Raw genomic sequence first — 14,471 nt, forward strand, 5'->3', positions numbered from 1 at the left:
ACCTGCAGCATTGTTGGGAGAGAATTCCGCAATTTTGATCAAGCAACAGTGAAGGAAAGACCATATATTTCCAAGTCAGAATGGTAAGTAGCTTGGCTGGGGGTTCCCATGTACTTGCTGTCTTTAGATAACCATCATTGGTGGGTCCTCCCCCTGGAACTTTTCTTTGTAATATTTACAATATACAACTTCAGTCCCATTTTATAATTATAGGATTTTTCTTATTATTCTGAAGGCTTATTCTGAGTATTCTGAAATACTCCTTTAAATGTCTGCCACACTTCTCTGTGGATCTACCTCCTAGCCTAATATCCCTGCACACTTGAGTTAGCTCAGTCAGCCCACTTACCAACATTTGAGCCTATATCCCTCTAAACCCTTCCTATTCATGTGCCCATGAATATGGCATGTACATGTCTTAAATATAATTGTACCAGCCTCCACCACTTCCTCTGGCAGCTCGTTCCATACACACACCACCCTCTGCGTGAAAATGTTCCCCTCAGGTCCCTTTTAAATCTTTCCTCTCTCATGTTAAACCTATGCCCTTTATGTTTGCACTCCCCTACCCTGGGGAAAGGACCTTGGCTATTCATGCCCATATAGTTTTCCTTATTCAAGTTTTACATACTAACCTTACACCTACTCTTCTCCCCTTTCAAACTGGATGTAAAGTTCAATCATATGGCGGTCACTACAATAAGATGTACCTTTATTCCATGGTCATTCCTAACATTGCCTCATTACATAGTACCAAGTCTAAAACAGCCTGCTTTCTGGCTGATACCAGCACATGTTGTTATAAGAAACTGTCTCAAAAGCATTCTACGAATCGCCTATCCAGGCTACTGTTGCAAAGGCCACCATTTGTTGCTGATCCCTATTTGGCCCTGATGTGAGTGGCTTGTTACACCCATTTCAGGGGGTAATTAAGAGTCAACGACATTCTTCTGGGTCTGCAGTCATAGAGTTATATAACATGGAGACAGTCCCTTTGGTCCAACTCGTCTGCACCGAACAGACATCCCAATCTGACCTAGTCATTTGGGCCTATATCCCTCTAAACGCTTCCTATTCATGTACAATGAATATGTCATGTACATTTCTTAAATATAATTGTACCAGCCTCCACCATTTCCTCTGGCAGCTCGTTCCATAGACACACCACCCTCTGCATGAAAATGTTTCCCCTCGGGTCCATTTTAAATCTTTCCCCTCTCATGTTAAACCTATGCCCTTTAGTTTTGCACTCCCCTACCCTGGGGAAAGGACCTTGGCTATTCACCCATTTCTTTCCCTAAAGGATATTTAGTGAACAGGATGGGTCTTTACGATAATCAACACTAGTTTAAAGGTTACCAATAGTCTCTAATTTCAGATATATTTTATTTTCATTAATTATAAACTTCACAAGTTACTATGTAGCTTTGGAAGGCATGTTAGCTTGGGTCACTGAATTACTGCTTAAGTGAAAATATCAGGACACCATACAATCTGGTAGCATAATGGTCTAAGACCAATATTAATAACCTGTGAAGTCTGGTCATTGCTTTACGTAGGGCAAACAGGTACAGTTGCTACTTCAAGGGCTCATTTTGACCCCTACCACCTGAAAAGACAAAGACAGCAGGCTCCCCACCATTTGCAAGTTCCCATTCTAATCACACATCATCCTGACTTGGAATGACTTGGAATGATATTGGCCGTGCCGTCATAGTTACTGGGCCAAAAACCTGCAAGTGCCTCCCTCACAGTACCCGAACAGCAGGAAAAGAAGGTGGCTTACCCCTACCCTCTCAAGGAGCAATTGGGGATGGGGCAATGAATGAGAACACAGGCACTGACATTCAATTGGATCAAAGTGGAGCACCAATGTTAATGCCAGTTTCCTGAGCTCTCTTCATATTCCTTCATGTTATCAGTCTCCAGAAATCTACTGATTTCTGTCTTGAACCTATTCAATGATTGAGCTTCCACAGCATTTTGGGGTACAGGGTTCCAAAAATTCATCAGGCTCTGAGTGAAGAAATTTCTCCTCATCATGGAGTTAAATGGCCTGACCCTTATCCTCAGATTATGTCCCAGGATAGTAAAGTCACCAACCATAGGAAACATCGGCATCCATTTTGCCACGTACAGTAAAAATTTTGTAAGTTGCAATTAGATCACCTCTCATTCTTTAAAACTCTAGAGATACACAGGCTAGGTTCTCCCAACCTCCTCGCATTAGACAATCCAGCCATCCCAGATATTTGTCTGGTCCACTCTCAACAGCAAGACTATGCTTTCTTAGGTGAGGAGACCAAACTGTACAAGACCAGCCACAGTAAAAAGAGGCGCCCCTGGGACCAACGGGAGAGGAAGACCAGACGACCATCACCATGTGGATCAAAGCCAAGGTCTAGTGTGGTGCTGTTTGATTATTCCAAGTTAAGTTAAAGTACAAGATACTGACTTAGATTTACAGTGTTAATTGTCAGATTTATTGTGTTAATTGTTAGTTTGTAACATTATCATTATTATAGTATTAATTGTGTTTATAATTAATAAAGATCATTTCCTATAATATTAAGAGTTAACTCATATTTCTTGGCGGGATATACGAGCTAAACACACTGTGTGGCGAGTGTAACAAATTGGCGACCCAGATGGGTCTTGGTAAGAAGTGACTTTGTCACTCTGAGATCAAACCCCACAGAACCTGATATTCCCTGAAATTTTGCCTGAGCCCGAATTAAGAGGACTAAGTCCCATGTGACGGCCAGGAATTCAAGTAAATTGAAGGGAATAGAAAGGCCTACATCAGACTGTTCTTTAAAGAATAAAGCCAACAACTGTTTACTCCTAATCAAGCAGACAACTGTTTTGTTGTGCGCGCGCGCGCGTGTGTGTTTGCACGTGCATTCCTTAGTGGGCTAGGTAAGGTAAAACACTCAATGTTGGTACAAACCTGGTGGGATTAGGACCAGAATATAGCGAAAGCTGTACCTTCTGTCCAATCCACCCTCGATACCCCTTAGTTTAATCAGAAATGGCAGGAAAAGGCACCAGAGTAGAAGATTATTCAGTATAGGTGGCACGGTGGCTCAGTGGTTAGTGCCACTGCCTCACAGTGCCATGCACCTGGGTTCGATTCCAGCCTCGGTCAACAGTCTATGTGGAGTTTGCGCATTCTTCCTGTGTTTGCATGGTTTTCCTCTGGGTGCTCCGGTTTCCTCCCACAGTCCAAAGATGCGCAGGTTAGGTGGACTGGCCATGCCTAATTGTTCCACAGTGTCCAGGGAAATGCAGCGATAAGGTAGAGAGTAGGTTTGGGTGGGATGTTCTTCAGAAGGTTGGTGTGGACTTGATGGGCTGAATGGCCTTCTTCCACACTGTAGGGATTCTATGATAATATCCCAGGCGAGGTCTCACCAAGGCTCAATACAATTGAAGCTAGAGATTTTTACTTCTGCTTTAAAATGCCCTTGCAAAGAATGCCGACATACCAGTTGCCTTCCTGATTGCTTGCTGCCCATGTGTTCTAGCTTTCAGTGACTCAAAGAGGTCCCTTTGCGCACCAATATTTCCCAACCTCTCACTGCTTAAGAAATAGTCTGCCTTTGTGTTTTTTCTACCAAAGTGAACAACGTCACACTTATTCACATTTCAGTTTATCCTACATGTTGTCGCCCATTCATTTCATTTGCTCAAGATCTCTTGAAGTCTGCTTGCAACTCTCCCTGCAACTTACATTCCGCATATTTTTGACGCATTGGTAAATTTGGAAATACTAGAAGTGATCCCTGCATCAAAATCATTTGTATAGATTGTGAAGAGTTTATGGGCTGAGCACTGGTCCTTCCAATACCCCAAGAGTAACAGCTACCATCCTGAGAATGAACTGTTATTCCCAATCGCAGCTTTCCATCCGTTAACCAATTTGCAATCCATGCCTGTCAATTCCCTCCAGTCCCCAGTGCTCCTGTTTTGTTCACTAACCTCCTGCGTGGATCTTAGCAAACCTTTCTGAAAGCCCAAATACACCTACCCAGTTATGCCCATACCCCACAAAACAGTTACCAAAACAGCATTGAGGCAGCCAATTTGCTCCCAGGGACAAATGTCTGATAACTACAGTGCTGTCTGGGCAGGTAAAATAGCAAGAATTGGAAACACCGGGGAGGTCTTTCCTTTCAGTTGTGTCCACAGAATGTTTAGGAGGCACCTGACAGGAGTGGGCAGGACCTCAGTTTAACATTCCCTTGGAGGGACACCACCTCCTTGGGTGCTGCATCACAGCATCAGCCGCAATTTCTTTTGCTACTTAATCCTTCAGACGCTGCCCACTTCGCCATGTTTAACTTTACCTGTCAGTACCGACCCACGGCTCCTCCAGAAAGAAACAGTTATAAATGATCGACACTCAGGGAATGGGAACGACCTGCTGTATCTCGGTATAGTGCCCATTTATTGGTTAATTAGGAAGGTGCGCTTCACTCAGTTTAAGAATAGGCAGCCTCAGAATACCGTTTTATTACAAGTTTTAAGTCAGTTATTGAGGTGTAACTTCCTCAGCTTAAATGAAACTAGAATAAAACTGGGGTGGGTGTTTGGGGGCGTCTGTGGGGGTAGGGGGTGGGGGACTATTGACACTAGAGACATGGGACTGCACCTTGTTTCTGTTTGGCTTGTTTCTCATTCCATGTCCAGGAGTAAGCTTCAAAGGCCTGATGGAAGGCAGGATTCTTCATGGCCGCTTCAAATCTCTTCTGCATGTTCTGCCTCCTCTTCATCCTGGCCTCTTTAATCTTCTGGCTGTAGGTTTTCTTGGCCTGCTCCTTGGCTTGTTCCTTGGCTTGTTCCTTGGCCTGCTCCTTGGCTTGTTCCTTGGCCTGTTCCTTGGCTTGTTCCTTGGCCTGCTCCTTGGCCTGTTCCTTGGCTTGTTCCTTGGCTGGCTCCGGAGCTTGCCACTCGTCCGCATCCTTCTGCTTTTTCTCCGCTGCCTCCTCTTTCTCAGCCGTGGCCTTTTCCGCCTCCTTCTCCACCTGCTTCTCCTGTTTGGGGCTGGCAGGCTCTGATTGGGGCGGCGATGCCGACATTATCGGGCTCTGGCCTCCCTCGGGGGTGCGGGCCTCCTCGTCGAGTTCTGCTGCCTCGCCATAGTCCTGGGCCATGGTTATGAACTTGTTTCGGTAGTAGGCTGCAATGATGACTTTGCTCTTGGCTGAGAGCAGGGGTGAGTCCACCAACTTGTTGATGGCCTGGAACATGACCACGGGTGTTGCCACTGTGCTCTTGCAGGGCTCATACTCTGGAGCCAAGTACTGCGCAAAAGTGTTAGTATTGGTCATAATGGCTAGAAAGTCCTCAAAGCTCACCTCTTTGCCTGAGTTGACCTCAGTGCATTTCATCTCATTGGGGATTAAGGGGTTCTTTAAGTATATCTGCACCTCAGACATCATATTCAGGAGACTACTGACATTGATGCGATCTTGCTTGTCCCTGCAAAACATGTTGAAGACATTGCGGAAAGCTGTGACCTGCTCCTCTGTCAGGGGAGTCTCCGTATATTCCTCGTCAGGCTCCAAGATGTCCACGTAAGTTGCCAGGCTGTAGATTGACTGACCTAGGAATGTTGGGGGTGGGAGATATTGCTTTGGGCAGGTGTCGGGCTTCTTGGTCTTGAGCTTCTCCCCTTTCTTTTTCATGTAGAAATACTGGATTATTTTCTTTGTGGTGTCCTCAGGGAGCATCTGTGTTTGGATGAACTTGGATAGGATTTCAAAGAACACGGTGTTGTCTACGGAGCCCATCTGGGGTTGCGGGCCCTCACAGCGATCTGGCAGCTCCTTATAGAAGAGGAAGAAGAGACGGGTGTTGGTCACCAGCTTCAGGAAGTCGTCGAAATTTGCTTCCCCATCCCCATTTGAATCCAGCGCCTCCAGGATGTTGTAGATGTCGACCTCCTCCACCGGGATCTCTAGGGCCTCGAGTGAAGTTTTTAGCTTAGAAATGTTAATGACATCACTGTTCCCCTGCGTGAACTGTTTGAAGACCTCGTAAAAGGCTTCCCGCTGGTTGGGGGTCAGGGGAGGCTCATCGGGGGTGTCGTCCTCCTCATCCTCCTCTTCTTCATCTTCTTCATCCTCATCCTCATCCGCAAATGGGGGCATCTCACACACTGAGCCATCTGACTCCTCGTCCTCCGCCGAGGGCCTGTCCTTGTCCAGCTTCTTCTCCACCTGCTCCATCACCTTCTCCATGATTGAGGCCACCTCTGCCACCACCCTGTTCACCAGCTCCTCCACTTTCTTGCCCATCTCCTCCTCCGTGTTCAGTGCGCTCTCGGCCACCTTGTCTAGGGTCTCGTTCATAGTCTCCACCACCGTCTGCTGTATCTTCTCCTTGTTCTCCAGCTTCCATTTCTCTACCATCCTGTCCATCACCCTATCCATCATCCTGTCCATCACCTTATCCACTACTTTCTCCATCACCTTCCCCAGTCCCACCACAACATCTTTCTGTGAAGGAGTTTCTGCTGCTACTGTCTCTGGTTTTCCTTCCTTCTCTGGTTTTCCTTCCTTCTCTGGTTTTCCTTCCTTTTCTGGTTTTCCTTCCTTCTCTGGTTTTCCTTCCTTCTCCATAACTTGCTCCTATTTTTGGGGTTTTTTTTGAGAAATCCTCTTATGTTCGTCCAGTGCTCTTACGGAATCTAAAAGATTCTCGTCCTTCTCCTAGTATTTGCTATTCCTTTCGGAAACAGGCCTCCGTCCCAGACTCTGGTCCAGATTGGGTGCCTTCCCCCGCCTGATTCACTTCATTCAGCTTGACTTGTTTGCACATTTCATGACATACGATACATCAAACACATCAAGGTCTGATCCTGTCCAGCCTGGACGGCCCAATCAGAGCTCTGCCTCAGCCCTGTTCTTACAAACATGAGGGCCTTTCGGTATGACTTGGATTCTTTCTGAGGAAAAGGGGCAACATACTGTCCAACTCGAAGCTGTCATTGTACCTTGGGGATGTTTTAGCAGGTCCTCCACACCTCCCCCCCTCCCCCACCTCCCCACCCCCACCCCTCAGGGCTGTGATGTCTTGTATGGTTTGTGACCTCAGATGGTGATGTGTGTTACCTAAGTGTGTGATTAATTAAAGCCACACTGTTCAAACTGCAGACGTTTCTCCCTCCCAGCTCTCAGGCTCCGCCTTTTGCCCACACCCTCAAACCTGCAGCCCTCTCTCACCACCCAAACTCGGCCGTAGCCACTGGAGGTTGCCAGTGGTGCATAGAGAGGCGGGGTGGCGGTAAGTCAGTACAGGCTGCCAGGGTGCATGGTGGGCTGGATGCATCTGGCAAGTCTGTTTTTTTTTCTAGGGAGCAGCGAGTCGAGAGGTTTGACTGACCGTCACTTTCAGCTGCTGCAGCAGAGGTGGGGGTGGGGGGGGATGTAGCAGGGGAAGGAGCTCTGTTTGGTGTCCTAAAACTGGTACTTGTCCGTCATTGCTGGAAGCTAAAGAGGTCTGACCCCTCATCGCGTTGCTAATTGTGGGATCTTGCTGTGCACAAAATGGTGGCCCCACCCTTTGACAGACAACATGCATTGTTTGCGTCTCATGTTTGGGGTGTTGAGAGGTGCCTGAGCCCGGGCTGCCTTTGCTTTCTAATACTATTTCGATCAGAAATTCCCACGTCAACATTTGTGAGGGGAGGTGCCCATGTAAACACATCACACTGCAATTTCAGCTTCCCACCTGTGGCAGCACTATAGCGCAACGCAACAGGGCCCAGCCTCAGCAGCCAAGGGCTGCAGGAGGTAAAGGGAAAGTTACCAGACCGTTGGGCTGCTCTCGTTGAACTTCAGAGGGTCACCACGGCTCAGGCGAGGGGACAGGTTGAGAAGGAGAGTCCTTCACAGTGATCTCAGCTATCGGCATCACTCTACATTGCAAACCAGCTGACCAGCATAATGAGCTAATTGACCCCTATACCAAATAACTTCTGAAAGGTCCTCTAGCTCCCCACTTCACAATCTTGAGTACTACTGGATAAAGTTTCCATTTTACCACTTGATTGTATTTTTGTTACAGTGCCTCATCACAGAGGCTGTTTAACTTGATTTTAGGGATGTTTGAAAAGTGTAGTAAAGAAATAGAAGGACATGGTGACTTGGCAGTTCGGAGTCCTAATGTGGGCTTGAAAGTTTCCAGTGGAAAGACATTGAGGAAAATGGACGCAGGGGGCTAAGACTGTTTAATGTTGTCAAATACAGGCATACAAACAGAAAACAGCAAGTAATAAGGCTGGGTAATAAAATGGAACCTTCCAGTGGCTGTTCACTGCATGTCAGTGGTAGCTGTTTATTACATTCTGTCACACATTTGGCAGGCCAAAAGCTTTCAGTTACAGCTTGCATAAAACTCAATAGAGAAAACTCCCCCACACCCCCCCACCCCCCATTGCTCGACTCCCCTGCCAAGCCACTCACTTCACCATAGAAATTTTCCTCTTTCCTTTCTTCATCTGCTCCAGTCGTTTGTTTCGTCCTGCTTCCTCCATTTTCCATGTCCAGGAATACTGGCTGAAGATTGTGTTGAAGTTGGGGTTTTGGAGGGCCTTTTGGAATCGCTTCTGGAAAGCTTCGGATCTCCTGGCTTGCGACTTCCCTTGACCGTCCTGCACTGAGCCCACATCCGTCCCGTCGACGCTGTCTTTTGGGTGCAGCTTTCCACTGTAGGCTGCAGATGCCTCCCTTGATATATCCTGCCGCGACTGTCCAGCATTGTCCTCAGATCTTCCAGTGTGGTCCTGGCACTGTACTAGTGAGCCCTTGAACTTCTGATGGTAGTAGTTCATGATGTTGGTGGCTGCCCTGGCATCAAGCAGTGGAGATTGTAGGCTTTTCTCGATCACGTCAAAGAACAGAGCTTCGGTGGTGAAAATCTCTGCTGCATTCCACACCTGGCAGTTGGCATCCTGCTCCTGGTCCAGGAATTGGCTGAAGGTGCCCGTGTCACTCATGATGCCCAGGAAATCATGGAAAGTGACAGCTCTGCCTTCATTCACCGCCAGAAACTGCAAAGGAACTGGGACCAGCTGGTTGCTCACGTAGATGGACAACGAGTTCATGATTTTCAGCAGCGAGAAGTTGTCGATGTTGCCTTGGTTATTTCTGTCAAAGAACTCATAGAACTCCCGAAAGGCATCCACCTGTTGCTGGGTGAGAGGGGACTCCTCGTAGCTGTCGACTGGTTCCAGGACATCTATGTAATGGACTAGACGGTGAAGGGTCATGCCCATGAAACTAGGTGCCTGTACATCCCCACTGGCCTTCTTTTCCCTCTGATCTTTGATGCCAGCTCCTTTCTTCTTGGTGAAATAATACCTGACAATGTGCTTGGTCGAGTCGACAGAGAGCTCGCCTAAGCGTAAGATCTCTGCCAGGATCCTAAAAAACACGGTGTCAGTCAGGAGTCCTTTCTGAGACCTTGAGCAGTCACAGCTGTTGGGCAGTTGGGCAAAGTAACGGAGGAACCGGTCAGAGTCTGTGACAAACTCCAGGAAATCCTCGAAGCACACCTGCCTATCCCCGTTGACATCCAGGAGAGCGAGCAGCTCACCAAGCTTTGACTCGGTCAGCTCGATGTTCATTGTGCGCAGGCCCACACACAGGTTGTGAATGTTAATCACATCGTGGGCAGGAGGCTCTGAGAACAGCTTAAAGAGTTCATAGAATGCCTCCAGCTCATTCCTGAACAGGGACCACCTTTTGCTCTCACTGACCAAGGGGCACTGGTGGAGACGTTTGCTGTTGTGGGAGGGGCACGGAGCTTTCTGAACGTATGTGAGCATTGCAGGGGTCGGTAGGCAAGGGGCCATGGCAAATGGCATGGCAGATGTTGGCAAAGTGGTATTTGTCGTACGAGAGCTTGGCTGGAAGGATCCATGCAGCTGGGATCTTGATGGGGAAGCGGGGACAGGGAAAACTGGAACTTTAGAGGCAACTGAACCATTTTGCTTCACATCAGACCAATTTGCCTTTGATTTTTTTGGAAGCTGTTCCATTTTGACAATCTTCTGCACACCACCCTGTACTCTCCCACCCTTTGGACATACTCTTTCCACCTCTTCTTCAACCATCCTCTTTGTGTCTACCCTATGATCCACCTCAGGGTCCACCTGTCTTCTGTCTTTGCTCTTATCACCCATTTTCTCCTGTTTGTATTCCTTCTTGGCCGCTCTATGCTCCGCATTTCTTGCTTCCTCCATGTTCCTCTTCACATTCTTCTTCTCCAATGCTCTCACACCTTCAGTCCTTCTCCTCAAGTCTTCTTTCACATTGTGTTTTGCCTCATCCTTCTCCTTCGTCTTCCCCAAGTGTTCTTTTCTCTTCTCTTTCTCCTCTTTTGCCTTCTTCTCTGCCTCCGGATTATAGGCTATCACTTCTTCCCTTCCTTTTTGCAACTGCTTATCTTTTCTCTTTCTCTCTTCCTCCTTTTTCTTCTGCTCTTCCTCTTTTCTTCTTTTCCTCTCTTTTCTTTCCATTAGCTTCCTGCATAACCTCTCTTCTTCCATTCTATTTCTTTTCCCTATAGCTTCTTCAATCTTAAATTTCATCTCTTGCTTTATCTTCCTTGTCAACTCCTCTTCCATCCGATTCTTCTCATCGTCTAACTTGCGCTTAATCTCTTTCTCTATTTCATATTTCATCTCTTCCTCCAACTTACGTTTCATCTCTTCAGTCATCTTCAGTTTCTCTTCCTCCAGCTTCACTTTAATCTCTTCCTCCAAATTCTGCTTCATTTTCTCCTCCAGCTTAAGCTTCACTAATTCTTCTTCCAATCTGCGCATTATTTCATCCTCTATCTTATTCTTCAGTTTTTTTCCTACTTTGCTATCCAAATCTTCCTCCATCTCATGTGTCCCCTCTTCCTTCTCTCTCACCTTACTCAATTCTTTTCTTTCCTCATCTTCAACTGCCATTTCTCCTTCCTCTTCCTCCTCATTCATTTTCATCCCCTCTTTTTCAGCTTTCTCTTCTCTTTCTGTTTCTTCTTCCTCCCCTCCCATTTGCAGTCTTCTTTCTGCCTTTCCTTTTTGCATTTTCTCTACCTCGTTCATCTTTTCTTGCTCTTGCATTTCCCTTTTCTCTTCTTCCTCCATCTTTACTTCCTCTTCTATGTCCTCTTTCTCTTGTATTGTTTCTTTGTCCTCTATGTCCTCTTTCTCCTCCTCTCCCATCTTTTCTTCCTCTTCTATCTCCTCTTTGTCTTCCTCCCTCATCATTTCCTCATCTTCTCCTTCTTCTATCTCTTCCTCTCTCATCTTTCCTTCCTCTTCTATCTCTATCCCCTCCTCTCCCATCTTTCCTTCATCTATCCCTTCCTGTCCCACCTTTTCTCCCTCTTCTGTTTCCTCTTTCTCTCCCATCGTTCCTTTGCCTTTTATCCTCATTTTATCTTCCATCCTTTCTTTCTCTTCCTTTTCCATCTCTGTGTCTTCCTCCTTCATAATTTTCTCTTCTTCAATCTCCTCTTTCTCCTTCTCTTCCAAAGGTATTCCTTTTTCCTCTTCCAATTTGTCCTTCTCTTCTGTTTTTATTTCTTTTTCCATGTTCTTTTTCTCTTCCTCCTCTATCTTCTCTTTTTCCTCAGATTTAAGTTCATGTGTGTCTCCTATTTGCTCGCCCTCTTCCTCCTCATTAAAGCCGAGCTCTTTCTCCCCACCTTCAGACGTTTTGACCTTTTCCCCTTCTCCTCCCTCTTCCTTTTTTATTTCTTCTTCCCTCTCCTCTATTTCATTCCTTTCTTCCCTTTTGATTTTCTCTTCAGCTTCCAAATTCTCCTTCTCTTCCTCTTTGTCTTCTTTGTCCAATGTGTCCTTTCCTTCTTCCTTTTCGAGTCCCTCTTTCAACTGCTTTGTCTCCTCTTCCAATGTCTCTTCTTTTTTCAATGTTTCTTTGTCTTCCTGTTCTATATTGTCACCCTGTTCCATTTTCATCTGATGTTCATCGTCCTTCACCTTATTCTCATCCACCTCTTGATATTTTCTCTTCTCTTCCTCTTCCATTCTTTTTCTCTCTTCTTCAGCCATCTTTCTCTTCTGACTCTCCTCCTCAATTCTCTTCTCTTCACTTTCTCTGTCCGACTCGTCCTCTTCAGATTCCAGGCTGACTAACTCATCCGTTTCCTCCTCTTCCTCCTCTTCATTCTCACTTTCGAACATGGATATCTCTTCTCGCCACTCCACTTGTTCCCTCTCCTGCTCGTCATCTTGGCTGAAGCTGCAGACTTCTTCTTCGTCCTCTTCCACCTCCAGCCTCTTTCTTTCTTTTTCCTCCTGCCATTGCCTGTCTTCCTCTTCCTGACGTCTCTCGTTCTCATCCTTTTCTGTCTTCACCCCTTGCCGCTGCCTTTTGTTTCGCTCCAGATCATAAGTGTCAAACTCACACACTTCTTCTTCATCGTCATCATCGTCATCTTCAATGTGGAATTTATATTGAGGTTCAGGCTTAATTCTTGCCCCTTTGTGCTGCCTGGTCTCCATAACCCCCTCCTCCTCTCCCTCCTCCTTTGCCCTGTGACTGTGGTTAATTTTCTGATGATATTTTCATTATTTCCCTGTGGCTCTTCAAGATGAGCTTCTGCATGATATAGCCAAAAGCCTTGATAGATATTGGAGTAAAATCACCCTGCTGTCTTGACCGTGCCTCTTTTCGTTAAGAACTGAATTTCCTCAGTCATAAGAATATTTTCAGTATGTAAGCAACAAGATTGCTTGCAGGGTCCAGGGTCTACCGAGTTCCATGTTGTTGTTATCTTAGAATCTCTTCTGTGTCGCTCACAGACTCAATTCATGGTGCAAAACGTCACGATAGATGAACACCCTAGGCACCCAGGGCGATGAGTGTTCCAATCACAGAATGGCCTGTTGATCTGAAGAATGTGTGTGTATGCATTGGCTTCTTTTTTGGCAGAGGAGGAGATGTGGGCACTCTGCCAACAATCTTTTTGTTTTGTAAGACTTATTGAGCTTCGAATAGTTGTGGGTGTGTGCACTATGAGGTGTCCAATGTTTGTGATGTCACATATGATAATATATTAACTGTTTGGCATCAGGTCCTTTCGCAAAGTCAGGGAGGGGGAGGGCAGGGCTGGGTGCCCTTCATTTTGTTTTTTTGTGTGACAGATATGCTGTTGTGCATATTAATGCACTCCCTGCAAGGGATTCTTCACACAGTGCCTACAATTATTGCAATTAAAACACAGTTTTCCTTAGGCACAGGGTAACCCATTCCTAATTGCCTGTTGAGAAGGTGGTGATGAGCTGCCATGTGATGTAGGGATACCCACAATGCAGTTAGGGGCAATAGTGGTGTGAAGTTCCAGGATTTTAACCCAGAGACAGTGAAGAAACGGCCAATAGCATTCCCTGACGGGACAGCGAATGGCTGAGAAGGGAATGTCCAGGTGGCAGCGGTGTTCCCATGTATCCTGGGCTGTCAACGTCATCAGTTTGAAACATGCTTTCAGAGAAGCCTTGGTGAGTTGTTGCAGTGTGCCTTGTGGATGGGACACACAGCTGCCACTGTATGAGTGAGGTAGCGGGAATGAATATGGTGAACATGGTGCCAATCGAGTGGGCTGATTTGAGCTTCTTGAGAAACATCGAGGGAATACAGTGTAGAATACCCTGCATAAGACTGTGGTGGAGGCAGACTCAATCAAGGCTTTCAGCTTTCAAGCAATTATTTTTGAAGAAAGAAGAATGTATAGGTTTACAGAGAGAAAGCAGGTGAATGGCACCAGGTGTATTGGTTGTTCAGACAGCCAGCGCAGACATAATGGGCCAAATGGCCTCCTTCTGTGCTGTAATGATTCAGTGAAGTGGAGAATGTTCCATCACACGTGAGTTATGCGTACAGGAGCAGGGAGAGGACCCTCAGCCCTTGAGCCTGCTCTGCCATTCAATACGATCAGTTGATTGTGGCCTCAACCCCGTATTCCTGCCTACCCCCAACAAACCCAATTCTAACTTTTCCTCACCCCCAAGCAGCTATTCATTTAACCATTTCTGATTTACTTCTGGCACATTTACAACCTTTCTTAAATAACAAGACCAACGCTGTGCACAGTACTCCAGACATGGCCTCACCAACAACCTATACAACTAAAGCAAAGCATCCCACTTTTCTATTTAATTCCTGTTGCAGTAAGCAACAATATTGCATTTACCATCCTGATCACTTGGTCTGACTAACTAACTTCTTGTGATTTGTGTACCAGGACACCAGTATGTCCGGCAATTTCTCTCCACTTAAGTAGTATATTGCTTTTCTGTTTCCTGCCACTGTTATGTTAGATATTAGGAATTCTTACGCCCTTGAAAATGACTTGTCGAGATATATCAAGTTGGTCTCTAAATCGCCAAAATAAACTAATCTTCTCAGCTAACAAGGTGTAGAGCTGGATGAACACAGCAGGCCAAG

The 14,471-nt window shown here is 46.2% G+C and overlaps 1 protein-coding gene across 1 annotated transcript in view; it reads right to left on the minus strand.

The window, feature by feature from the left end:
• Nucleotides 1-14,471, minus strand: part of LOC109937831 (E3 ubiquitin-protein ligase HUWE1-like) — a 171,027-nt gene that overhangs the window by 30,513 nt on the left and 126,043 nt on the right. Inside the window, exons 52-57 of the mRNA XM_048619929.1 lie at nucleotides 11,667-12,462; nucleotides 10,545-10,826; nucleotides 8,472-10,433; nucleotides 7,390-7,567; nucleotides 4,655-6,635; nucleotides 3,734-3,785 (exon numbers count right to left, since the gene is read on the minus strand). Coding sequence (XP_048475886.1) covers nucleotides 3,734-3,785; nucleotides 4,655-6,635; nucleotides 7,390-7,567; nucleotides 8,472-10,433; nucleotides 10,545-10,826; nucleotides 11,667-12,462 — 5,251 coding nt within the window. The remainder of the gene's footprint in view (nucleotides 1-3,733; nucleotides 3,786-4,654; nucleotides 6,636-7,389; nucleotides 7,568-8,471; nucleotides 10,434-10,544; nucleotides 10,827-11,666; nucleotides 12,463-14,471) is intronic.

Source organism: Rhincodon typus, chromosome 44 (genome assembly GCF_021869965.1).
Source record: "Rhincodon typus isolate 14 chromosome 44, sRhiTyp1.1, whole genome shotgun sequence".
NCBI classification, from domain to species: Eukaryota; Metazoa; Chordata; class Chondrichthyes; order Orectolobiformes; family Rhincodontidae; genus Rhincodon; species Rhincodon typus.